Below are 26,280 nucleotides of genomic sequence, written 5' to 3'. Positions count from 1 at the left end.
CATTTACAGTACTGTAAAACAAAGTCTTCAGCCCTAATGTATTTATATTTTCTATTTCTGAAGGTCTTTCAAAAAACTCTTTTCTCATTGGCTGATTTTATGTTTAATCCAGTCCTTGTAGAAATGAGAAGTATCCTAAAGTCACGTCCTTAACAGGAGAGACACCAGCAAAACATCCTTCAGCTGCTCAGAAATGCTCTCAGTGGGGTGGAGGCTCGCACGAAGCCGTTCTTGAGGAAGGAAGAAGCTGAGCTTCGCCAAATTACACAAAAACTGGGCGACAGGTCGTATGGAGGTTTGATCCAAAGCGCGATGTACGAGGAGATAAGGTCAGAGGTAAAACGGCGAGCGTCTGCAGCTGTGTGTAAAACACGGTCACACATCTGTGTCGTGCAGACAACGTCCCAAACACGATATTTCACACAGGAGTAAGAAATGTGCTCATACAAAATGCTGCACACGTTTCCTTTTTCTCAAACTACAAAGAAGAAACATTAACACCATATTCGTGTTAATAAAGATTTCTCTGCTTCGATCTTTGGGGTTTTTGCAAACAGCACCCAAATCTGCTCTTTGCAGCCTGTGGTCTGCACACCAAACATGCTCCGATTAGCTTTACAGTTTCATTTCACCTGTACTTTTATTTTCTGTGTGGAAATACTCAGAGTAGACCAGGACAATATAAGATGCCAAACCCGGTACTGAATAATCGCCCCATTTAAAATAATATTTGTTACGATCGAACTGTGGCTGCAGCTGCGAGGAACGACGGCGACTGACACGTCACGGGCTGAATCGGGCGTAGGAGTTCAGACCTCAAGGCCCCGCGTCCTGGATGGTGGCAGAGAAACGAAACGCTGTTGCTGAGGCGGGTTGAGTTCACACTCTTATCTTCAGCACGATCGCAGCCGCAGTTCAGTTTATTCTCAGAGCAGTGATTGTGAGGCGCTGCCACATCTGACCTTTGGCAAACCTGAGAAACTGACACCAGCACATAACCAGAATGAAAAAGTGAGAAGGGTGAGGTTGAACGCCGACTTCCTAAACAGTTCTGAGGTCTGTGTCGACCGTGGGAGCTGCCACCCACACACACCGAGGTGTGGATTGATCGGGGATTTTAAAATGCTTCTTGTAAACACTTGTGTACCTGCAGGAGAGATTACCAGCACCACACATGCAGCCACTTCCCCCACGTGTGTGCACAGGTACGGCGCTTTCAGTCTTAAATCAAGAGCCTTTTTTCACACCAATGACATTTTATTATTTTTTTATATTTCACAACAGTTATTTAACAACACGTGTCAACTATATACAAGCCCAGAAGAGACAAACGCAGGTAAAAACCTTAGAGCGCCGGGAGCAGTGACCAAAGACGCTCTAAGGCAACGTTTCCACCACTGAACTGAAACAAGTGCAGGAAGTAATACGACTTTATCTTCATCCCAGTTTGCAGAGCCGAGCTGCTGAAACCAAAGCAAACGTGATGAGGCGACAGATGACGTGTCCGATGAACGCCGGGGGGCGCTATGATCCACGGCTTCTTAAAAGTCCAAGTAATTTTATTTCTGTCTCAAATGAGGAAGATGATGTCATCAGCCACCATGACTTGGTTGTCATCCTGCATGCGGGCCAAAGCGCCACGCACCTCGGCCTCTGCAAACGTATTCTGACGCTCCTTGTTGATGTCGTCCATCAGCGCGCTCATCTTCACCGACTGAGCGTGAGCAGACTGGAACACGGCGAACAGCGACGACTTGAACTCCTTCAGCCTGGGGGAGGAAAGACAGGAAAGAAGCCGTGACATTTCAAAATAAAGGCGCACGCACGCACACACGCGCACGCACGCACGCACACACACCTCTCTGCAGACAGCTCAGCATCTCCAGCCTGCAGCGAGGCATCCATGGGCTCGTCCTCTCTGGGCTTGGCTGGTTTCGGGGTGCCGGCCTGAACTGAAGAACAAACACCAAAGTGAGACCTGATGCAGAACCTAACATGAAGCCTGCTTAAACCTGAACCATGCAGAACTACACGCTCAAAGACTTTTCCCTACAGTGATGCAAATTCATAATGATATTGTTTTATTACACGGCAGCGATACTGACTTTGCCTTTTTAAAATGTAATGTAAATATAAATGAGCCAAATTTGCTATTTTATAAGAGTCAAATTTAAAAAAAAAGTATATTAAACCTGCTTTTCTAGCTCAGTGCAGTGAACAGGAACATACTAGTACTGACAGTAATGTTGGCAACTTTATTATGGATGATGTGAAAGTTCATTTGGTCTGTAGCACCAAAGAGGCGACCGACTACACTGTGGCGTGACAACACATGATGCTCACTCTCAGGGACTTCCTGGTCTTCACTGAAGTCGTACGGACTGTAGGGCTCACTGCCCTGAGAGCCACGTCGCCCCCTGCAGGACACAAAGCATCAGTGCTGAAGCAAAGGCACCATTTTTTTAAAAAAAAGCTGTTTATCACATGGGGGGCTGGGTTCATGTGTCACTACCTCTTCCTCACAGCTCGCTGTGAACGCTGCGTGGGCATCTCCTCCTCCTCCTCCGAATCAGAGTCGTGCTCCTGTCGTGAACGTTTCTTCTCCTTCTCCAAAACCTGTAGAGAGAAAAAACAATATGAATAAATTTGAACGGCAGAGGTCCTCGACCTCTCAGCTCAGGACGCAGAAACAACGCCGACCTTTTTAAAGTAGGCAAACTGGACGAGCTCCACTGCGACCTCCGAGTCCTGCAGCTCCACGGCTTTGCTCATGCGGGCCTTGGCGTGTGCCGTGGACAGACGGATCAGAGTCTCCAGAGTCCGGGCCGTCACCGGAGAGGTCTGTGGAGAGGAATGAGGATTAGCACTCGGGTCCTGACACATCAGGGCACATCTGCATCTCAGTGGGTTTAACCAGAACACAAACAGCAGCTTCTCAAGCAACCCGGAACATTTCAGATGTGCAAACAAGCTGCCTCCACTTTCTCAAACTTCAGGACTCCCGTGAACATTTCAGTCTGGGAAACCATCAGGTTTTACTACGTCACATGAGATTTGTCGGCTCACGCTCACCCTGGCCAGATCGGCGCCCAGCTGTTCCTGACTCCTCAGCCTCGAGTACTCCTCTGCGATGTGATTGGCCGCCTCCTCTGTGAGCACAGGAGTCACAGCCTTGGCGATGTGGATGTACTTCCTCATGAACTCCTTACTCACAATTTTATCCCTGAAACAAAGCAAACGTTTCTATTCTGTTGCAGTCGCACGTTATCAACACAGGAGACAAAGGCACGCTTGTGCTCTCAGACCTCTTCCTCTTGCTTCCGTGCAGCAGGTTGTTGTGCTTCTCGTAGATCTGCAGCTCCTCGTGCTCCTCGACCGCAGCGTCTGGATCGTCTGTCGCCAGGACGTCTACGGTCCCGCCCAAAGCCATGGCTGAAACACACAACGCGTTTGTTGTTTTAATAATCGGACAAAAACGGTCTCATCTCGCCGTCCTATTACGAGTGACGTACCGGCTCCCTCCTGTTCGCGGGGGTCACGGTAGCGGTGCATCCTGAGCACGTGGTCCGAGATCTCGCGATCCTGCTCGGGGTCCATCTGATCCAGCATGATGAAGAGGAGGTCAAAACGCGACAGCAGCGAATCCTGGAGGCCGATGTTGTCCATGGGGGTTTTATACTGATCGTACTGCAGAAAGGGACAAGCAGAGTTTTCTTTAAAGGTCTCGTCCAAAATCAACTAGCAGGCAGAGACAGATGTGGGTGTGGTCACGCACTCGGCCGTAGACGGGGTTGGCAGCAGCCAGTACGGAGCAGCGGGCATTGAGACGGGCGTGGATACCGGCCTTGGCGATTGTGACGCGGCCCTGCTCCATCACCTCGTGGATGGCTGTGCGGTCCATGTCGGACATCTTGTCGAACTCGTCGATGCACACCACGCCGCGGTCAGCCAGCACCATGGCCCCAGCCTCTAGACGACGCTCGCCTGGCGGAGGACAAATGTTGGTATTGAGCAGGAAGAAATGCACTTACAGCAGGTGTGTAACACTTGAATGCCGACGTTTGAACAGACCGATCACGTGGCGTACGTGTTTTAACACCTTTATTCTAACCTTCAAATACATCAGTGACAACTGAGTCCACTCAAGTCAACAAGCAGCCGGCGTTAGCAGACCCACAGGTCAGCGGGAGGCTTTAATACCAGTTAATGTTTTTAAATGAATTGATCCCCGTTTCTGTCTCATGTTAGCTCATGCTAGCAGAGACCAACAGTTAGCTAACAGCACATTGCTCGTGCCGCATCCATCGTCGCTACAACAGGCGACACGAAGCAAAGATGTCAAACGCTTTCTGACTACAGTGAGACCTGACACGGTGGAGGCTCGCTGCAGCGTAGCCATGCTGGCTGCAGTCACACAGAGGTCCTTCACTTGTTTAGGCTAAACAAATTCGGGGGACATTCGTTACCCGTCTCCTGGTCCGTGGTGACGGCGGCGGTCAGACCCACACCAGATGAACCTCGTCCAGTCGTGGGTATAGCTCGGGGTGCTGTGTGGAGAACGTAACGCAGGAGCTGGGATTTGGCCACCGATGGGTCGCCTGGGAAACACGAACACACCATTAACCCCCCCATCAGAACTGAACCACCATCATGTCCACGTGTGAGTCCTTGAGCTTGTCAGCACAGTCGTTCAGGTAGCCGTTCCCTGTGGTGCAGCACAAGGAACAAGTGTAGGTCCCTTTTCACTGGTGTCTCTCTCACAGATACTGATTTATGGCACAAACACATTTTATTGTTCAGTGCTGCGTTCGTGAGGTTTACCTCTGCCTTGTGTCCATGAATGTAAAGCTTGTAGCCAGAAATTTAGAACAATCTGAGTCACCATGAAAGTGAGTCCTGACTTAAAGCAACGCTCTCACTCTTCCACACTCGAGAGCTACAACTCCAAGAGCTAGGACGACGCCCTCATACCGATGAGCAGGATGTTGATGTCTCCTCTGATTCGCGAGCCGTTCTCGAGGACCTTCTCCACGCCTCCCAGCAACATGCAGAGGATGGCCTTCTTGATGTACTCGTGGCCGTGGATACTGGGAGCCAAGGAACGAGCGAGCTGATCGAACACATCCTACAAAGGACGAAGATTTAAAGGGTTTAGTTTCACATTTAGGATTACGCCTCCACGTGTGAGAAGGCAGCGAGATGACTCACTTTGGAACGAGTCTGACTGAAGTTCCTGATTTTGGCCACGTCGTCAGCAGTAAAGCACGGCGACACCTCCTTGGTCATTTGTTTGATGTGGCAGGCGATCATGATGGTCCTTTGAGTTAAAGAGAAGGGAGGGGTTAGAAGCAGAGATGGCACGATACCACTTTTTTATGTCCGATATCATAAATTTGGATATCTGCCGATACCGATATGAATCCGATATAGTGTTTTTAATCAATAAAACTGTTTTTTAATATCTTGCTGCATTTTGTATAAGTTCATACTCAAGTTTAAAAAAACAAAACACTAAAGCTATTCTGTTATACCTGTATGCAAAAAATACACTGCACCCAAAACATTTCATAGTTCAGCAACACTGATCAATCTGATAAACTCAAACCTGCAACATCCTCCTATTCTGGTGTTTTAAAGAGTACTTAGCAGAAATATTAAGCAACTTAACTAATAGGGCTGCAAACTCCCAGCAAAAAAGAAAAAAGGGAACCACCCCTCACGCTCCACCTCATGATGCTTAATCGATGTAATCAACTTTAATTTGACGCAGTGTGAAAAAAATGCACAGAATTAAATTATTTTTCAAGAATAATTAAATAGATTCAACATCTTTCTTCAACAGAACTGCAGACTGCACAGATGGTTCCCAAAGGAAAAAGTACTATAGCTTACTAGAGTATATTAGACTTAATAGTTACTATATACAGTAATGGACTTTATACATTTTACATCAGATTAAAACTTTGGGTGTAAGATTCAGATAATTATTAAAAGCTCAACATTTTAAATGAGAATAAGAAAGAAAAGTATGTCTTTGTGCCCCCTTTTCCCTGTTAATGCCCTATCGGCCCCCCTGGCTAAACTTTGCTAGATCCGCCCCTGCACAGTTACGTCAGCTACGTAGAAAAAGATCCTCGAGTAGAAAGTAATATTAAATACATTCTAACAACAGCTTATCAAGCTTAAACGTGCTGCTGTTGTTCAGCCGCTGGTTTCCTCTTTCTGGTGCAAAGTGGGCCAAAAACAAACAAGAGAGACGATCAGCTGATCATTGATCAGTTTCATGATTGAAGTAGCAGCAGGAGAGGGAGAGAGGCAGTCGCTCCATATATCGGTTGTTAAGCTTAACATGCGAATGCTTTACAAACATTCAGAGATGAACTTACACACTTGCTTTACTTCTCTCTGGGATCACTTGCTCGGAGATGAAATGCCGGGTTGCTAGCGAAGCTCCAAATGCTATCCAGACCACCGACAGGTCTCGCACGCCACAGCCGCTCTATCACATGATGCATACTGCTGCGACGTGCTACGGTTATGAGCCGAGTTACGGCGCGTTGCAAGTTTTGTGAGGTGCTTGTTTGATATTTAATGGATCGAATTACATTTTTTATTTCTCTCCGATATCCGATCCAGTCACTTAGGTCAGTATTGGACCGACACGTAATATCGGATCGGTCCATCTTTAGTTAGAAGACAAATGGTAGGCAAGTGAGGTAAACCCGTTAAACCCCAGTTAGCATTTTATTCCAGCTGACCTGAACGTGCCAGAGGTGAATCCTCCCTTCTTGCCAGGCAAACAGCGGTACGTCCCAACCACCTGCACCCGGTCTCCTGGTTTGACTGCATCCACCAGGTCGTTGTCCAAAATGATGTCCACAGAGCGCGGAAGTTGGCCAGCAGGAGCTTTCTCAGGCATCTCCTGCACTGTGATGGTTTGGTGGTCCTTGTAGATGGACAGCCCAAACTCCGTCTCCAGAGGATTGTTCTCTTCGTCCTATTTCGAGTCAAACAGGACACAAGATAAATGCGTAAGTATAAAGACAGCAGTCACACCCAAGTCTACAGAGAATGAGGCGCATTTACCTTGGTGGGGTAAATGGCACTGGAGGGGAAGGCATCCAGGGAGGTCAGGTCCGTGTACTTCCTCTCCATCGTCTTCTTAGTGGCTGGACAGTAGTGAACGCTGCGCACTACTTTGGGACGGACGAGGGAACCTACAGGGACGAAGCAAACAGGAGGCATTGGCATTCCACACACTTTGATACAGACTTTGTAACACTTAAAGATTACACGAATAAATAAAGACAATATACTCACACTTTGTAATGATGCCCTCCACACAAACCATGCTGCCCAGCAGTCGGGAGGTGAGCGTTCGGGGGGAGACATGCTTGGATCCAAAGCTCCCCTCCAGGCCGATGAAGAACTCCTCGTACTGCTTAGCGTAGGTGCCGTCAACAGAGGCCACCAGGTCCTTCAGGGCCCGCTGGAAGGCCAGCAGCTCTTCAAAGGCATTGTTCATCAGTCTGCAAAGTCAAACCATGGATTTTATTATCAAGGCTTTTCGCGTGTTTTCAAGGGCTATGACATCCTGAGAAACACAAGTCGAGTTTTCCACCCAAAGTGCAGCTTCACACAGATTTTTTTTTTACTTACTCAGTATGGAAACAGGAGTCGAGCTCAAAGGTTCGACAACAGGAAGAAGAATGTGTATGAATCAAGTCTGGTTTTGGACAAAGTAAAGCTGCGTTAAACCTGTATTCTTTCTGCTGGCCAGTAGGGGGCGTTGATCCTTCAGGTCTCAGAAATAAAGTTTCTTAGTATTGAACTGTATGGCAAACAGCACTTTGACTTCAGTATACACTTCCCTGCTGCTTGTTTCAAGTTATACTGAGCACAAAATCATGATCATTTTGTAAATCATGGTCCCATCAAAGGCTGAATTAACCTGGATGTGTGTCTAAGAGGTCACCAGTCTCTGAGCATCCCTCAGTTTTTCCAGCCAGATTCAGCCTTCGCTCCTTATAACAAGTTTCAAAACAAGATAAGTGAAGCTCAGTGTGAGCCTGGGTGATGGCTACAGCCATCTTTACATACAGTCTGTGTGAGTTTGAAACCTGTCGAGTTTCTAAGTAAGCCTAAGCAGGAAGAGAAAAACTGAGCATGCGTTTCCGTCTAAATATTTATTTTTTAAAAAACAGTAAAGATTAATGGAACCATTCAACATAACACTTTGTAGGGACCTCACAATGTTGTAGGGACCTCACAATGTTGTAGGGAGGCCAATTGCCATCAACTATGACGTCATTTTGGACATTTCAAAACCTTTTCGTGGTAATAACTCAGTAACACTGCTCTCTGTATCGGAGCAGTAGGTTTGTGTAAGTATCTTAAGCAATAAGGTAAGCATGGGGGGGTCAAGCAGTCCTGCGTGTGCGGCCCAGCACAGCTTCGTGTGCGGCATCAGCCAGTTTTCCTGTCTTACTTTGCAGCTCGGGCCTCGTTGCGTCTCCTCAGGTCGTTGATGTTGACGATGAGCCGAGCCTTATTCTCGCTGATCATGTCCCGGACTTTGCTCTGATAGATGCCCTGGTCTTGCTGCAGGTATGCACAGAAGAAACGGGCACACGTTTGATGACGTCGCTTAGCGACTAAAATTACGAGCATGACTGAAAAACATCAACTTTGAAAGCACACTTTTTATACCTAATATCTGCAATCTGACAGCAGCATTATTTTTTTCTGTAATATACAAAATTACAGCTCTTTTGTTGTGACCGCATGGTTTGTCATCTGAGCTCCAAACAAAGACTTTAAGCGAATTTAAAAAAACAGACTTACGTCGTCGTCCAGAAAGTCCAGGTAGTCCCTCTGAGCCTCCCTCATCTCCCGGTCATCTCCCACGTCGGTTGCCATTATGCGCGCTTTGTTATTGTTACTGAAAAGTCGGTAAAATGCCGCACAGCCTTCCGCTCCGAGTGCTCCGCTCCAGTCAAGCCGCACAACTGAAGGGTTTTCGCGCCACTACGTGCCGCCCGCGAGCTCAGCGTGACACGCGATTGGTCAATTCGGCACGCACCGCTTTACATAGTCGGCGGGTAAACGTGCAACTGTCCAATGCGGGCCTCGTGTTACCACGTGACTCCGCCCCCCTGAGAAACTCCCGCGAAAACCCATCAGGAAGTGGCAGGCTGTTAAAAATGAACAAAATGATTTTTTCATGTTTGCCCAGCAGATGGCGACATAGACACATGTTTACATTTTTTAGTGGGACTTTTGCATTTATTTGAAGCTTTTAAGAGAAAGCTGTTAGTGTCAAATATATAAACAGTAATAAGAAAACATAGCAAGACTTTTAAGAAGAAGAACGACAAATGGAGCATGCATGTGTTCTTTCAAATTAAAGTTACATTTTACTCTTCCACTGATAAACATTAAGCATCATTTCAGACAATCTGCATTTAATTAAAAGTTTTCATATAAAATAAGACTGAAAATGAACAATAATAACTTGCATACATACTGTGTACTATAATAATAAATAGTAATATACTATTTTCAGTATTTTATTTTTTATTTTTATGTGGACATCTGTGCTTTGACCAAACATTATAGACTTCAAGGAACTTGATGATTTTCATGATCTGGAGTTTACATTTTGGAAAAATTCATTAGTTCCAATTAGAGATGGCACGATACCACTTTTTTATGTCCGATACCGATATCATAAATTTGGATATCGGCCGATACCGATATGAATCTGATATAGTGTGATTTTAATCAATAAAACTGTTTTTTTTTTTAAATATCTTGCTTTTGTATAAGTTCATACTCAAGTTTAAAAAAACAAAACAAAACACTAAAGCTATTCTGTTATACCTGTATGCAAAAAATACACTGCACCCAAAATATTTCATAGTTCAGCAACACTGATCAATCTAATAAACTTAAACCTACTACATCGTCCTTATTCTGGTGTTTTAAAGAGTACTTAGCAGAAATATTAAGCAACTTAACTAATAGGTTTGCAAACTCCCAGCAAAAAAAAAAAAAAAGGGAACCACCCTCCACCTCATGATGCTTAATCGATGTAATCAACTTTAATTTGATGCAATGTGAAAAAAAAATGCACAGAAATAAATTATTTTTCAAGAATAATTAAATAGATTCAACATCTTTCTTCAACAGAACTGCACAGATGGTTCCCAAAGGAAAAAGTACTATAGCTTACTAGAGTATATTAGACTTAACAGTTACTATATACAGTAATGGACTTCTATACATTTTATATACAAGGTTAATGTCTTTACCAGTTGTTTTGCCTGCTAGTTTTTACAAATACCTTCTAATCTGCACTGCTTTGCATTTCAGGTGTGAATAACATGTTTTATCTATCATCACAGACAGTTTTATGTCTTTCATCAGCATCAACACCCATTTAAGTCCTTTAAATGTAATTTCACCTGCTATATTTGGTCCACTCTGCAATCACGAATATCTCATCGGTATTATAATCAGAATAATTACTTTTTCCTTTTTTTAATCTGAATGCTGGCATCATGCACTGACTAATAGGTTCCCAAAAGATTATCCTATATTTGGATCATGCTATTTTAATTCTTCTTCTGTGATCATCATTTCCTCACCAAAATCATTTACTGTTTCTAAAGGGTTGAAATTTCGCAGGAATCATTTTAGTGTCAAATTACCAAAGTGTGGCCAGAAACCAAAAACATGTTTGTGGGGCACGAGGACGAGACATCAAGCCAACAAATTCTGAGCATCACGCATGTCATTTCTGCAGAATTCTTCATCTTTTTCATTTAATATTATCCCTCTAGTGTAAATGTGGGCGTGATTCCCTGTTCTGTCCTATTTTTTGATTGCTTGGTTTTCAGTGAGTTTATAATTCCATCTCATAGCCGGCTGTTTTGTGTCTTTTGTCTGGGGAACTTACCAAATGTTGATCTGTCACTTATCTCAGGAGGGCTGAGGTACAGCAGACAGTTGTGTGTTTGGGGACGAGGTTTAGGGATCATGCACGTCTCATTTGTATTGTAAAGGCTGAACACAACATTAGCTTAGGAGTAGTTAGCAATAACACTGAAATACTTCCTTTCTATGGATGCCTTTTTTGCCCGGTGTTGAATGACCTCTGACCTAAACTGAGGTGAGTCAGGCCTGCAGTTCTTTAGATGTTTTTTTGGTTCTTTTGTGACCTCCTGGATGAGTCGCTGATGCTCTTGGAGCAACTTTGGTAGGTGGGCCACTCCTGGCCACTGTTTATAGTTTTCTCCATTTGGATTTAATGACCTTCACTGTGGTTCTCTGGAGTCCCAAAGCCTTAGAAAATGCTTTTTAACCTTTGCGTGTTAATGACTTTCTTTAGGTGATGGCTTGACGTGGGTTTTGTTTGGTTTGGTTTTGATATCTTTTATCCTATTTCACTTTGTAAGATAGGTTCTGTTTAAGTGATTTCTTCGACAGGTCTGGCAGTAGGGCTGGGTCACCTGCTAGTCAGGCTTGGGTGTGGTTAACGAGAGTGAACTCACCGAGGGGCACTTAGTTTTTAATAAAGGGCAGGTTTGGATAGCATTTTGTTTCTGCTTAATTAATGAAATCATCATTTATAAACTGCATTCTGTATTTGGCCATCTATGTCTAATATTAGTTTGATGATCTCAAACGTGACAAAAATGCAAACACGAATCAGGGAGGGAGCAAAAACGTTTTCACAGCACTGACTGTAATCCCTGGAACTTCACACCTGTGCTCCGAGGCATAGGTGTGGAAAATGTTGCTATAACCGATTCAGCATGATCACATGTAGGACAAAGATTTAACGTGAGTGCAACTAGGGAAGTCAGACCACAACCTGGTTTACCTACAGCCACAATACACACCCCTCGTCCAAAGGCAGCCTGTCACAACGCGCTCCATCCGGAGATGGACCCCAGAAAAGGAGGATGCTCTGAGAGACTGCTATGACACCACAGACTGGGATGTGCTCCTGAGCCCACATGGTGAGGACATAGAGGGGGCGACACACTGTCTTACAGACTACCTCAACTTTTGTGTGGACACGGTCGCCCCTGCTAAGACGGTACGGTGTTATCCTAATAACAAACCGTGGGTAACACAGGAAGTCAAAGCTGTCCTCAACATGAAGAAGAAGGCTTTCAGGAGCAAAGTGAAGGAGGAGATGAAAGCAGCACAGCGGGAGGTGAAACGCTGCCTGAGGGAAGCAAAGGACACCTACAGGAGGAAGGTGGAGCAGAAGTTGGAGAGGAACAATATGAGGGAGGTCTGGAATGGTGTGAAAACCATCACAGGCCACAACACCAAGAAAAGCACAGTGGGGGGGGGGGACTGTGGAGAAGGGAAACGAACTCAACAACTTCTTCAACAGGTTTGACCAGCCCACAACCCCCCCACCCTCACCTTCACTACAGAGTCCTCTCCCCACTCTCCTGCCTCCCTCGCTTCCCCCCCTTCCTGACACCATGACACCCCCCTCCTCCAATCCCTCTCTCAGCAGCAAGACACCCCCCCCCCCTCCTCCCAAACATCTCCCAGTGTCACAGTGGATCAGGTCAGGAGGCAACTGAGGAAGCTTCGCCCCAGAAAGGCAGCAGGCCCAGACAAGGTGTGTCCTAGGATGCTAAAGGCGTGTGCTGCTGAACTTGGGGAGCCGCTACAACGAGTCTTCAACCTCAGTCTGCGACTGGGGAGAGTGCCCGCCCTATGGAAGACATCCTGCATCGTCCCGGTCCCCAAAAAGAACCGGCCCAATGAGCTGAATGACTTCCGACCGGTGGCACTGACGTCACATCTTATGAAGACTCTAGAGCGGCTCTTCCTCAACCTCCTCCGACCACAGGTACAACATGCCCAGGACCCACTACAGTTTGCATACAAGGCGGGTGTCGGAGTGGAGGATGCCATCCTGTACCTCCTGCACAGAGCCCACTCACACCTGGATGGGGGAAAAGGCACGGTCAGGATCCTGTTTCTTGACTTTTCCAGTGCCTTTAATACCATCCGGCCCTGTATGCTTCAGGAAAAACTGAACAGGATGGAGGTGGACCCCTGCCTGGTGGCTTGGATCTCCGACTACCTCACCGACAGACCACAGTACGTCAGGCTGAAGGACATCACGTCTGACACTGTGGTCAGCAGCACAGGAGCACCACAGGGAACTGTGCTGTCCCCTCTTCTCTTCACCCTGTACACCTCTGACTTCTGCTACAACTCTGAATTATGCCACATTCAGAAGTTTGCAGATGACACGGCCATCATGGGGTGTATCTGGGATGATCAGGAAGAGGAGTACAGAAGTCTGGTGAGGAACTTTGTCGCATGGAGTCACACAAACCACCTGCAACTCAACACCTCAAAGACTAAGGAACTGGTTGTGGACTTCGGGAGGTCCAGAGAAGGTCCACTGCCGGTTCAGATAGAGGGGGAGGAGGTGGAGGTGGTCAACAAGTACAAGTACCTCGGGCTGTGGGTGGACAATAAACTGGACTGGTCATGCAACACAGAGCACCTGTATAAAAAAGCCCAAAGCCGACTGTACTTCCTCAGGAGGCTGAGGTCTTTTAACATCTGCAGGAAGCTCCTGAGGATGTTTTACCAGTCAGTGGTTGCTGGAGTACTTTTCTATGCTGTGGTGTGCTGGGGGAGCAGCACAGCAAAGAAGGACTCATCCAGGCTGGAGAAACTGATCAGGAGGGCTAGCTCTGTGGTCGGCATGAAGCTGGACACTCTGGTGACAGTGGCAGAGAAAAGGACACTAAAGAAACTGATGGACATTATGGACAATGCTGGGCATCCTCTGCACACGGCCATAAACAACCAGAAGAGTCTGTTCAGTGACAGGTTGCTTCTCCCCAAGACAAGAACTAACAGACTTAAAAACTCCTTTGTCCCACACGCCATCAGACTGTTTAACTCCTCTCTGGAGGGGAGAGGGAGGGGAAACAGGAGGACAAAGGAGGAGGGAACAACTAAGCTGCAGTGCCTCTTCACCTCACTGTACAATACCTTTTGTGCAATACTTTTGTAAATAGTCAACAGTGCAATAGACTCAATACTTGAAATGTGCAATTCACTTGTATTTTTATTTTTTATTCCTATTTATTCTATTTATCCCCTTTGTATATTTTATTTATATTGTCTCTGTATTTATATATATGTGTGTGTGTGTGTGTGTGTGTGTGTATATATATATAACAATTCTGTAACTGTAACTTCGGTCGTTGCTGTGCTTTTTTTTGGAAGTCGAATTTCCCAGAGGAACCCACCCGAGGGATTAATAAAGTTCTATCTTATCTTATCTTAACTCCCTCACCAAATACAATAATATCTGTATAAGTGGTCTTATGAGTCTTGTTACACTCACTGGTTAGAGTTTGGGTGTGAGGGAGAAACCATCATAGACATTATAAAGGTGGGAAACATGGCGCTTGGACTAATAAGTTCAACTAATAACAGCAAATAAGACCTGATTTTGGTTAAAGATGTTGGCCACATAAAGTTGGACATGTGATCACCTCAGGTTACCAGGATACTGTCACATTCTCATTACGTCTGAGTGCAAACCGCCTTAGTGCAGTGCGCAGTGCAGACCAGTAGATGGAGACACACGTGCATGTATACGGTATGACTTTGGCCATGATGTGCCTTCAGTCGTTTAAACAATTATTGTCAACTTAATAATAATTAATGATCACAAACAAAAACAATCCAGATAAAAATAATAACAACACGTGTTTTAATAAGTGTGCCGATAAACTGGTCTTCTAATGAGCAGGTGAGTGCAGACACCGCGGGCACACTGAGCTCCGGAGTGTAACAGTCACAGCCCTCAAAGCGTTGGCGACTACATTTGAGGGCGTTTCTGGTCACTTTGACCCCGCCCACCCCTCCGGCCTCTCAGGTCAGTAGTTTGAGGCCTTTTCCCTTCGCCCTGCAGCGTCGGAAACATCTCGTTAAACCAGCATGTGGTAGTTCTCCCCCTGTGTTTGTATGAGAAGAAGCGCTGCTGCACACGTCTTATTCCACCTTCTTGGAGTGACGCGTGAGTCCAGACGGGCAACAGGTGTCCTGTGTTGCAGGTATGTTTCTTTTTTCTGTCGTCATATAAATGCATATATGATGGAAGAAGTGCAGTCTATTTTTTCTGTGTGGCTCACGGAGCTTCTTCGTTTTAATGTTGAAAAAAAGAGACGTCTTACCCCTCTTTCCCTTTTTTTAATGCGGGGTTACCTTGGACAAACTTGAATGGGCTCCTCACAGAAAGCGGCTCAGGTCAAAAGGCCGTTCAGAAGCTCTAAATGGGTGCTGGTGTTCATGGTCAAGGGGAAACAGAGAGGGGGCCAGCAGAGAGGGGCGCACCCTTTTAGGAGGAGATTCAGAAGCTGCGTTCTGGATGGGCGGGTGTGCGTGCTGTCTGCGGAGGTGCTGGGTTGCTTTGTGACAACATTCCTCCCACCACAGGTGGGTGATGGTTACAGGTTTGACTGCATAGCTGCTTTTCCGGTGCACATGACACAAAAAGAGAAGAATGTCTGGCTTACGTAATTAAAGGTCTCCTGTTGGCCGTTTTTCTTTTGGCGACTGAAAGCTCTTAATTGGAATGTCACAGAAGTCCAAGCCTGGACCAACAGTGGAAACACTGCCAACTGCAGCGGCTTGGTTCCAGAGTTTTCCAAACCAGTCTCTGTTGGCATGTTTTTGGCTGGTTTTGTGAGATTTTTGATCCCCTCATCTGTTTTGTTTTGTATCTTATCCCCAGCTTCCTGCCGCTGATCCACATCTAAAAATGTCTTCTGAATGTGACATCAAAGCGCACCGCGTGCTCCCGTGAGGTTTAATTTAACGCGTTGAGTCCTCTGCTTTGAAGCCTGCATTAATCTAATCTCTCCCACAGGGTGCTCTGTCCTCTGGTTCTTCATCATCAAGATGTCGACTGAGGTTTTGCAGCGGCTCAGCACCATAGCACTGAGCACCAAGCACCCGCGTCGTCTCCCTCACCTCTCAGACTTCCTCCCTTTCTCTTTACTGCCGCCCAGCCCCACCGTCACTGCCTCCCAGGTACCCAGCCTGTTCCGGGAACCCTACATCCTGTCAGGATACCGTCCTGTCCAGCAAGACTGGCGCTGCTACCTCCTCAGCCTCTTCCGGAAACATAATGAGTCCCTGAACGTGTGGACCCACTTGCTGGCCGGTCCTGTCCTGCTGCTCCGCTGGTGGGCCAATGTAGACACCCTGGGGTGCACCTTGGATGACGTTACCTCGCTACCTCTGCTCCTGTTCTTGGTGTCATCTCTCACATATCTGTACCTCAGTGTGGCGGCTCATCTCCTGCAATCTCACTCCGAACGCGCGCACTACTTCTTCTTCTTGGACTACGTGGGTGTGGCCTGTATCAGTATGGGTGCTCGCTCGGCCACCATTTCTACGCGTCTGAGCCAGCGTGGCGAGAACGCATTGGGGTAATCTTTCTGCCTGGCGCCGCCTTCTTTGGGTGGCTCTCCTGCACCGGTTGCTGTTACGCCAAGTTCAGGTACAGGTGGCCATATCCACCTCAGCGTAAAGTGTGCCAGCTGATCCCCACCGGCCTAGCGTACGTGCTGGATATCAGCCCCGTAGCCCACCGCCTGCTCACTGTCTCCTGGTCACAGGAGCCCTCGCTACCCTTCCACGCTCTCCAGATTGCCTGTTTCCTCTTGTCTGCCCTCTTCTTCTCTTGCTCCATCCCTGAGCGCTTCTTTCCAGGCAACTGTGACTTTGCAGGCCAGGGTCATCAAATCTTCCACGTGCTTCTGTCCCTGTGCACCTTGTCCCAGCTGGAGGCTTTGTTCCAGGACTACGCCCGGTGGAGGGATACAGTGGTGGAGTTATTTGGGGAGCGGCAGTTGTGGTGGGCGTGCGTATCCTTCCCCGTCTTGTTCGTGTGCTGTATCCTGACGGCGCTGATCGCAATGAGGCACATGAGCAAGGCACTGCAGAGTAAAGACGAGTGAGAGCGCAACGAAGAAAAATCAAAGAGCAAATCATAATTATTTTAATAACAAAACCAAATACATATATTTACTTTTGTCTAAAAGATTCAGATAAAGGACTATCTTATCACGGAAATACTTGAAGAATAAAATACTCTGAAACTTCTTCCGGTCTGGTATATCTGAAGATTTAACTGCTGATTCATGAAAGAAATAGTTGCTCTAATGTGCTAAGTACAGCTGAGTGAAGTTTTCCACAGTGAGTCACCCTCCCATGTAACTGGTCACAGAGGCTCAGAGTAATCAAGGAGCACGATAACCTAAAATCGTCTCTGGATGCTGCTGGAAACGTATCGAGAACACAAACATTTATACTGTACATCACGTTCAGAGAAGATCAACTTAACGCGCTTTTGTCCTCGTCTGAAATTCACGTGAGAGACCAGAAACACAATAAACTTTGGAGGTTGTGTGGAGCGGGCTGTGAGCGACGTGTGTTTACAGGCATTATAATGGAAGCTAAACACTATATCTTGTCGACCCTGTTTGTTCCCATTGAGGAAAGTAGGTTATTGTATCTGAGGTTTCGGCCATTCTTTGTTCCGCTACACAGACTGTATGTCGAGCACTTTGAGGCTGCGGCCGCACCTTTTGTATCTATTATGTGAAGAAAGTTTCCCCCTGTGAGAGTTTACGGGACGGCCCAGAATGGGAGCGAGTCAGGCTCCTTTTAAAGGGATACTTCCACATTTTGTGAGGCTCTGCTGCTCCAGTTTTATTAGAAAATTCATGCCACCCTCATTACTATCAGCTTATCTCAAAGAGGAGGGAGTCGACTTTGTCCAAAGGTAACAAAGGTCAGGTTCAGTGAGTCACCACTTTATATGTGGTTGTTTGACTTCTTAGAAAAGGATGGCATGAATGAAAAGTTGCGGTTGTTAACAGGCTTGTGTGCTGGACCCTGGCTGGGTACGGTGGTTTCCTCTTGTTGGGTTACTTTTGAGGTTGAAAGTCCACGTTTAGCAGCAGTGAACAATATTTGATTCCTTACCTGTATTCATTTGATTGTGAGTGCACTGGCTGTCTAGCATGTAGACTTGTCTGTGATAGGTTAGCTGAGCCCCCCCCACACTCCCTAGCAGATCATTACATGGAGAAACCTTTGGAATGCAAGCATGCTGATCCACACAGGTATGCACACATGGGTATTCACAGACGCGGACTAAAGCTTTCTTGGCTGCTGCCTCAAAGCACACTGTGCGCTGTCTATCTTGCGTGCTGCACAATATCGTTTATTATTTAGTAAATATTGATATCTATGACTAGCTAGTTTATTGTGATGGTGCTTTGTTTTCTCTATTATTATGTTGCTCTTTGTTGTTTGCTGTCTCCTCTGTTTGTTTTTTTTCTCCATACAGGTGACCCAGGAGTTCTTTTTTTTTTTTTCTCTCTCTTCCCCCCCTTCTCACCGTCTCTTCTCCCCTTTGGTTTTCTTTCTTTCTCTCCCCCTCTTTCTCTCATTCATTCCCCCTGTCCTATTTATTAAAAAAAAAAAAAAAAATGACAAAGGATGAACTGAAGCTCTGCCATCACGTAATGTCGCATACTGCTGTTTCTGATGTCATTTAGAAAAAAAAAAAAAGGGGAAAAAAAAAAAAAAAAGGTTAGCTGAGCTCTGTCCCAAAGCAGATTCATAAAGACTCTGTGCTGATTTCTCCTTTGGATGGGTCTTTATGTCTGTTCACGTTTCCTGTGCACAGTAAACATGCTCCACGTGACAAACTTCACACTGCATCCTTTAAAAGTGCTACTGGGCAGGTTTTGTAGCTCTTGGGCACAACTGGGCCTTTTTCCCAAACGATTCTGAACTTGTTCGATCTTTCTGCTGGAAGTCTCAGGACGAAAGCGATTAAGTATATGTCGTTTGAAATACATCACCTAAATATGTGTCCCAGCAGCCTGTTCATGAGCTCTGTATGCAGAGATTCAATGATAATGAGTAATCTTCTACACTTAGTATTCTTCAAATGGAAGCGAAGAGAGTTATTTGTTTGCTGCATTCGTGGCTATGGTCCAAATACCTGAAATGCTGTGGAAGAGTGGCTGTTGATTTCACTTTGTGTTGCTGAGCATATCTCATGTGAATATCAGCAAAAGGAAAATTGCTGAGAGGTACAGAGCGGGGCTCCGGGAGGTCATCGTGACAGGATGGGGCTGTTAAACAGGTAATGGGTGTGGGCGCGTTGCTTGGTGTTCGTGTCATTCCTCACAAAGATATGCGAGTCGGGGTGGTGAGGCGAGGACGTGTGGGTGTTGTGCAAGTGCTGGGGAACACCACTGCAATTCTCTGAATACTTGTTTATGTCAAACTTTCATAAAGGTGGCATATCCTGTTTGTGTGTGTGTCAAACTGGATCATATGTGTTGGACAAATGTAGGACCGTCACTCGACTGTACTGGAACCATTAAACACTGTAATTCCACACCATGCTCTGGTTATACTTGCTGCCTAACAGGAAGTACCTGTTCATGTGCGCAACCATTCAGCTGGTCTGATAACTGCTCCAGGAGTTACTCTACGGTATGAGCCCTTAGTCATGAAACTAAGTCTTGACCCTATTCAAATTAATCTTTGTAATTCCACGAGCACAGCTGAGACTGCAGCCTGCAAAAGCACAATAATCCCTTCAGTCTGGATCCAGGTCCAGACAGTGCTCTGCATTAGAACAAAGATCCTTTTTTTGTCTAATACACCCTTTGTGGGAATAATTTCACCTGCCAGAGCCAATCAGCTGCCGGTACAGTGAGAAACATGGAGAAGCTAGCATGTGTGTGTCTTTTTGTGTACTGTATATCCTCTGAAACCCCAGAGTCGACAGGATTATATAAAAAGTCTGATCGCACACATCATCGCATCACTGCTAACGTCTTTGCTGAAAACCTCATATAGGAAATAAGCTGCTTATCTGCTTTATGTACTCTACAGTTGCACTGCAAGCCACTTTGCAACCCCCTCGCCCAAACCACCACCACCTCCTCCTCATGCCTTGACCCCGTCATGATGGTTCTGTGCTGGGATCTTTCCACATATCCCCAGAACAGAGCCATGTCACCGACAAAATACAGCACATTTAAATAACACGTTTCTTGTGCCTGTGGCGGTCCTGAGTTAAAAAACACAAAACACTGTATTACCATAGCTTGAAGATGACTGTATAGTTAAAGTGCGTAAAGATTAGAGGTCGAAGCAGCTGCTGGCCTGTGACCACCTGCAGTGTTTTCTAGGAAACAGCTGCTTTTGTTTATTATCGTTTGTACACTACAGCTTCCTGTATCGATTCATCTATTTTATCTTTTAAATAAGTCAGACAGGAGTTTTCCGATAAAATGCACATTCCAGCTTTTCTGGAATGCGTAGGCATGACAGACGCAAGTGTTATTCAGAGATAATGAACGAGACAATAGGTTGTTTATGGGCTGTGCGAGCACCTCCTTCATAACAGACTGGATAACTGGTCCCTCCCTAACTTGTTTGAATGCTTTGAGCCACATAAAGCAGAGGCAGTTGAATGACTGCGAGCAGCTGGTGACAGTTACAGAGCCAAGCAGCACGCGACGTAAGCTGTGAGCCCTTTAGTTTTATTTTGTGTATAGTTATGGTTCTTTCACAGGAGTTTCACATAGCTAGGATCCACTGTGTGCACGTGAACTTTACTTCACAGCTCCTTTAATGTTGTTGTGTTTTGATTTCTTTATAGGAGACTTCAAGAATGGCTCCAGTTGGGATGGTCGGTGTACTGGGTTGGTTTTCTCCAGAGGTGGGCGTCATCTCCCTCGTCGCCTTCCTCGTCCTCAGCGTCACTCTTGTGGCTCTTTGTGCCAAGTGTAACAGGTGAGCAATGTGTGCCGATGAAATGGGACATCCATTCGGGTGCTTTTGTCTCTTTTCCTGTTGTTTACCTGCTTAAAAAGCTTGGAATATGCTGGGAATTAAAGGAGCCAGGAGCAGAGTCCGGGGACCTGACCAACACAGTCTGGTTTTAGTTGGCTCTCTTCATTTTCCTGTAGACTTTGCTCACCATTCATCACTCTCCCAAAGCTTGTCAGACCCGATAGCTGGTTTCTGATGAAGGGTGTTGCCCGTTGAAAGAGGAAGACGCAGACACAAATCACTCTGTGATCTGGCAGCTGCACCAAATGGGCTGGGCTCATAAAGCGTCACTACCCTAATGACCTCGATGAGGTGTGTGTGTGTGTGTGTGTGTGTGTGTGTGTGTGTGTGTGCGTGCGCGCGTGTGTGTGTGTGTGCGCGTGCGTGTGCGTGCGTGCGTGCGTGCGTGTGTGCCCTGGCGGGAGTTTTACACACATTAGTGTGTGCATGTGTTTAAACGCCCATCATTGTGGTTTACATGCCAGACATAACAGTGACGAACTGCGAGGCGAAACAACACTCGTATCACCTGCTGCTTTTTCATTTAGAAGAGTTGGACTTGAACAGGAACATCACGATGAGTGGTTGTTTACATAAAGCGTGGCAACAATCTGGCACCAATATAATTTATTGTTTATTGATTGAGTTGTGTACATATGGTCTCACATCCTCACAGGACTGATACATGTGGAAATTTTAGAACGATAGATGATCAGATCAGTGCGTGATCTTAGACAAGCTGCTTTTTAGAAACCCACGAGGCACATCTGGAGAAAGCCTCAACTCCTCGAGACACATTTCAGTGCAGTCAGACGTCTTTGTTCAGTCCCAAAACCTGAGACAGGTCGAGCAGAATCCAGACTCCAGTTTTACCAAAGTACATTAAAGCTTTCACAAATTTGTACCAGCAAGTCCAAATCTGGCCTGAAGTCTTACATTTCCATAGACTGTATATAAAAGATGGGACATCTGCATGGGTGTTTTTGCCATCACTTTCTTTGAAACTGGACATGACGAGAACAGTCTGGATCTGGATCTGCTAGCAGCGTTTCACTGACACATTGTTAGCCACTGGTATAGTTTTCCATGGTTTTTGTCTTTTCTGACTTGTTCTGTGGAGTTGTCGCCACCTGCTGGCTACTAGGAAGAATGCAAGTGTAACAAACTATGAAGGACAATTTTTCTCAAAGCAATCTGAAACCAGTCCGAGTGATTTTGACGTTTTTCCAGAGAAGCTAAATTTCCAATTCATTTTATTCTGATCAAAGTTTTTCATGAGTTTGGCCCGATTCAAGCAGCTAAATGAGGAATGTATCCTGCCCTCAGCTGAGCTTAGCTTTAGCCCTCGTGGTCCAAGCAGCCCTCTCAGATTTGGGCTGGGCTGTGAGAGCGTGCACACAGCTGTGGACAATGGGACTGGTAAATCTATGCACTTATAAGTCATGGTCGATATGTTTAATGAAAAGGTAGAAGGAGAGAAAAAAAAGATGACACATGGACAGAGTTTTGAGCCATAAAACAAAAATGGCACATTGGCATGTAAATAGGACTCTGCTCCTTTGTTTGCACTCTGTGTGGATGAGGAACAAATCTACAGCAGCATGCCATCATACGGCTTAATGACCTCCACTTTTCCTTCTTGTCGTTTACAGGAGCAGCAGCAACGCCTATGACGTGAGCGGAGCAGTGGTATGAACTGGCTCTTTGTTCTCTCTCTCCCATCAGTAGAAACTAACTTGCATGCAGTACCTGCCACAGTTCATTAGTTTCCAATTATGAGCCATAACTGGCTAATTATGAAGAGTCAAAAGGGAGGCAGAGACAGTGATGCTGGCTCATTAGAGCCAGGCTGGGTGGGACAGATGAAAATAATCGATTATGTGACAGAAATCATCTTTGTTTTTATCTGAAATCTCTACAAAAAGACTTTTACTGCATATGTGGAGCGCTGAAATAAAGATGCAAGGCAAAAACAAATTCATACCAAAATCCAGAATACTAATGATTACTTTCAGCTGTAGCATTTGCTCCTCTGTTTATTGCATTTGCAGGATGTTACTTAAATGATTAAATGGAAACGTTGATGTTCATTCAAATATAAAAACTTCAAGGACTCCACGCAGCCTTCTCTAGTTTTTACTGAGAAACGTCACAATGAATGCAAACTGGCAGAGACGAACGCAGGGAACAAAACAACAACCAAAAAGTGAATAAAGACTTATTTTAGTTCAGATGAAAGGGAAACAGACGTGCGCTGCCTCCATTTAAAAAGCGAAACAGCTCTTTAAAGTGACGCAGGGAAGCGCTGACCTTTTGTTTCCAATATCACAGCGCTGTCTCTGCAGATTAAGACTGACCGCTGCTGTGCAGTGTCAGGAAGAGATTAAGATTATTAAGGCTTTTTATATGTTCGTGAGAGTTACCTGCAAAACCCTGATTGGATTAGGATGTTTCAAAAAACAATCTCAGTATGCTGCAGTGAGCTTAGACAAACACATTAAACCGTGGATATGTGCTGATGTGTTGGAGGGCCGGCTGTCAGCAGAAGTGCAGAGGCAACGAGGCACAAAAGGGCAAAATAACCAAATTAGCGCTTCATTTTAAACCACCCAAATTTACCATGAAAGGTCAAGCAACCATAATACCACCACGACCACTGACTCGCCGTGACAGCCGCAGACGTCTGCGAGGGGAAAGCTCTTTTGTTGCTACGCTGTGGCCAGTAATCTTACTTTGTGAGCGTCGACAGTGAATTCCACTGAGTCGACCACGAGCTCCTCTTAGACCAAAGTCTTCCAGGGACGAGTGCGAGGCCGTCCGTCCACCAGCTGGACTCGGTTTCTCTCACACGCTCCTTCTGTCGGGACTTTGGTTTAGTTTTTGTTAAATAAATAAAGACGGGGTGTTGTTCGTTTCGCGTTGTTTAAATCATTTGGGAACCTGGTAAGGACCACGTGATTTTTCTTACATGTTTTTATGGCACAAGATAAAACGTTAAAAATTTCCAGAGTGCAAAAATGCCAGCTCACTTCCTGGTTTCAGGACTCATTCCTACAGCACTCTATGTCCTTGTTGTCCTAACTCTGGTCCTGCTCCATCACAGTATGTTGATGGAAGAGGAGGAGGAGGAGGAGGATCCAATGGAACAACTGCCACACAGTCGGGAAATGCGTCCGGTGAGTTCACCACAGATTAAGACATTTCTGTTGCATGTAAATGAACATTTGCACTTAGATTTTCTTATCTGATTTTTTTCCCAGACCTAGATTCTTCAGGCTCCACATGGAGAAACCACAAAAACATGCCTCCACACACACTCTCGACACAGAGGCCGAAAGCAGGAACAAATTAAACAATCAGTTATACTCCTGAACACTAACCACACAACACACCCCAGAAAACAGAAGCTCCCAAGAATCCGGAGGAGGGACAAATCATCCACAACATCCCGCTGCAAAGAAACCCCAGTTTCCCACACTGGATCATATCCCAAATGCACAGATGGACGGGAAAAGAAGAGGAAGGGTAGGAGGGAAAGTTGGCTCTGTCCTGTGCCAGCTCGAGCTACCATCCATACCTCGTCTTTAACAAATCAGACCTTCACTTATTTGGATGCTGTTTAATTTCCTATAGTCTTCATTTTGGAAGCCTTTGTAGAAGTCTGGATTCTGTAAGCTGAACTTTCCTGTCTTTGCCTTTAGTACGTCCACTCATCACATAGAAAATATAAGCAGTTATCTGAACTGATTTACTGTGAGAGTGGTAAAATCGAAAACTCTTGAAGCTGAGAAATTAAAGCAGTCCGTCACAGGCGTATCTATCAAGTCTTTGAGCTTATTTCACTCTGACTGTTGCTCACTGGTGTTAATTTCAATAGCTGTCATGTGTGTTTAGCTTCAGAGTAAGCTGGGAAATTACACCTGGAGTGTGTTAACTACACTCAGAACAGGGAAACGACCAAATCATGTAATTGTTATGAAGCTCTTTTCTGATTGGTTTAAATAAGTGTCACCTGTAGTTTTTTTTTTTTAATTACAGATCGTATTTTATCAGTTTTAAAATGTGCTGTCTCATTGGCGCTAAGAAGATTGAAATCATATGTATCCACAGATTCTCATGCTAAGGCTAAAGACTCACCAAGCCTTAAAAAACGCCCGCTAAAGCTAATAACAGATTATATCACATTTACTTCATCTCGGGGTTCAGGGTGCTTGCCTTATTTCTGGGCCTGGTCTGGTCTTCAGTGGAATGAGAAAGACTGCTCGAGTCGTTCTCTTGGGGACGCTTCACACTGTTACGATAGCTACACAGCTGTCTGTGGTTCAGGCTCTGCTGCTGCTGGATATTTTTGGCTTTTAGCTAGCTAGCTATCTGGTGAGTATGTAAAAATATTTGAGTGAGTCCACAGTGTCAAAGAAGTCTATGGCCAAACCAGCCAAGTTTGTGTTTGAATATCAGCATAAGCAGGTTCGTTAGGGGGCGTGTACATCTTTGAGTCAGACATGGCTGATTAAGCTCAAATTAGTGTTATCATTTCCTCTCACTTCCTTATTCTAAGCCAGGGGTGGGCAATCTCAGTCCACGAGGGCCGGTGTCCCTGCAGGTTTTATCTGCAGGTTTTAGCTAGGACACTGTTATTCTTCTTTAAATCTGTGCTAATATTGTTGCTAGCTATTTTTAAATGAGTGCTGAAGATTTTAGGGTCGGAGTCACAAATGATGAAAAAAATAAAGTGACTTTTTTTTCTCTATGCAGATGTTGACACATGTTGTGATAAGAAGGACTTTTCTCACCTCGTGTTTCTGTTTTCATTTATACTTTCATAGCTCTGCTCCTCTGCTTAGCCGATGACTCGCAGCATTACCGGCTCTGTGAACAAAGCGGGTGATATGATTGGAGTGGAGTCTGCATTTGCAGACGATTTAATGTGAACCAAAGGTCACAACATCTCAAAGCAGGGTGGAGTTATCATTCTTGTAATGCCTGCTGTCACACCATCCTTTACCATGTAAATCCACTCAAGTGTTCAAATGACACACACCCTAGTGAGGCAGCACCGGCATAACTGATAATGCTTATCTTAGCACTGTACATTAAAGGTGTGGAAAACTGTTTTGTCCGATCATTATTACAAACAACGCGCTCTTAATTGTCTGCTTGGGGTTTGAAAATGTAAGTTATACATGCTGGGATGTTTTGGTCACTGGTGTGAAGTGGGGAGGGCTCAGCAGGAGACACTGATGTCGAATACTTCCACCAGGGGTGGGCAACTCCAGGCCTCGAGGGACGGTGTCCTGCAGGTTTTAGATCTCACCCTGGATCAACACACTTGAATGA

The 26,280-nt window shown here is 45.6% G+C and overlaps 3 protein-coding genes across 3 annotated transcripts; 2 read left to right on the top strand and 1 right to left on the bottom strand.

Moving 5' to 3' along the window:
* Positions 1-1,255: 1,255 nt before the first annotated feature.
* mcm3 (minichromosome maintenance complex component 3) lies at positions 1,256-9,090 on the bottom strand. Its single transcript, XM_086264270.1, has 17 exons — positions 8,845-9,090; positions 8,489-8,601; positions 7,321-7,529; positions 7,087-7,217; positions 6,759-6,997; positions 5,209-5,317; positions 4,972-5,125; positions 4,467-4,598; positions 3,776-3,984; positions 3,513-3,687; positions 3,306-3,432; positions 3,073-3,223; positions 2,701-2,841; positions 2,513-2,616; positions 2,344-2,417; positions 1,859-1,952; positions 1,256-1,769 (listed from the first exon to the last, which is right to left on the bottom strand). Exons 1-17 carry the CDS (start codon positions 8,917-8,919, stop codon positions 1,571-1,573), a joined length of 2,436 nt encoding a protein of 811 aa, XP_086120396.1. The 5' UTR covers positions 8,920-9,090; the 3' UTR covers positions 1,256-1,570.
* Positions 9,091-14,933: 5,843 nt separating this feature from the next.
* Positions 14,934-26,055, top strand: LOC147312207 (uncharacterized). The gene is made up of 6 exons (XM_086264272.1): positions 14,934-15,122; positions 15,304-15,504; positions 20,771-20,904; positions 22,596-22,632; positions 24,047-24,119; positions 24,204-26,055. Exons 2-6 carry the CDS (start codon positions 15,358-15,360, stop codon positions 24,293-24,295), a joined length of 483 nt encoding a protein of 160 aa, XP_086120398.1. The 5' UTR covers positions 14,934-15,122; positions 15,304-15,357; the 3' UTR covers positions 24,296-26,055.
* paqr8 (progestin and adipoQ receptor family member VIII) lies at positions 15,751-17,085 on the top strand. Its single transcript, XM_086263777.1, is given in 2 exon segments — positions 15,751-16,429; positions 16,432-17,085. Coding segments are annotated over 2 exon segments (1,062 nt in total). The 5' UTR covers positions 15,751-15,969; the 3' UTR covers positions 17,034-17,085.
* Positions 26,056-26,280: the final 225 nt, after the last annotated feature.

This window comes from Aulonocara sp. 'chitande type north' Nkhata Bay, linkage group LG15 (genome assembly GCF_057382095.1).
Source record: "Aulonocara sp. 'chitande type north' Nkhata Bay isolate Kocher_YH1m ecotype deep benthic linkage group LG15, A_spYH_male_GT1.1, whole genome shotgun sequence".
NCBI lineage: Eukaryota > Metazoa > Chordata > Actinopteri > Cichliformes > Cichlidae > Aulonocara > Aulonocara sp. 'chitande type north' Nkhata Bay.
Note: the sequence above shows the minus strand (reverse complement) of the source record. Positions and strands in the feature narration are given on the sequence as shown.

Bases quoted from the DNA above. Each gene is read 5' to 3' on its own strand.
- mcm3 (XM_086264270.1), bottom strand. From the start codon at position 8,919: ATGGCAACCGACGTGGGAGATGACCGGGAGATGAGGGAGGCTCAGAGG. The intron at 7,218-7,320 runs GTGAGTATATTG...TCGTCCCTGTAG, and splicing joins GGAGGGCATCATTACAAAGT to GTTCCCTCGTCCGTCCCAAA. The intron at 1,953-2,343 runs GTGAGCATCATG...TTTGTTCTTCAG, and splicing joins AGACCAGGAAGTCCCTGAGA to TTCAGGCCGGCACCCCGAAA.
- LOC147312207 (XM_086264272.1), top strand. From the start codon at position 15,358: ATGGTCAAGGGGAAACAGAGAGGGGGCCAGCAGAGAGGGGCGCACCCT. The intron at 20,905-22,595 runs GTGAGCAATGTG...TGTCGTTTACAG, and splicing joins CTTTGTGCCAAGTGTAACAG to GAGCAGCAGCAACGCCTATG. The intron at 24,120-24,203 runs GTGAGTTCACCA...TTTTTTTCCCAG, and splicing joins ACAGTCGGGAAATGCGTCCG to ACCTAGATTCTTCAGGCTCC.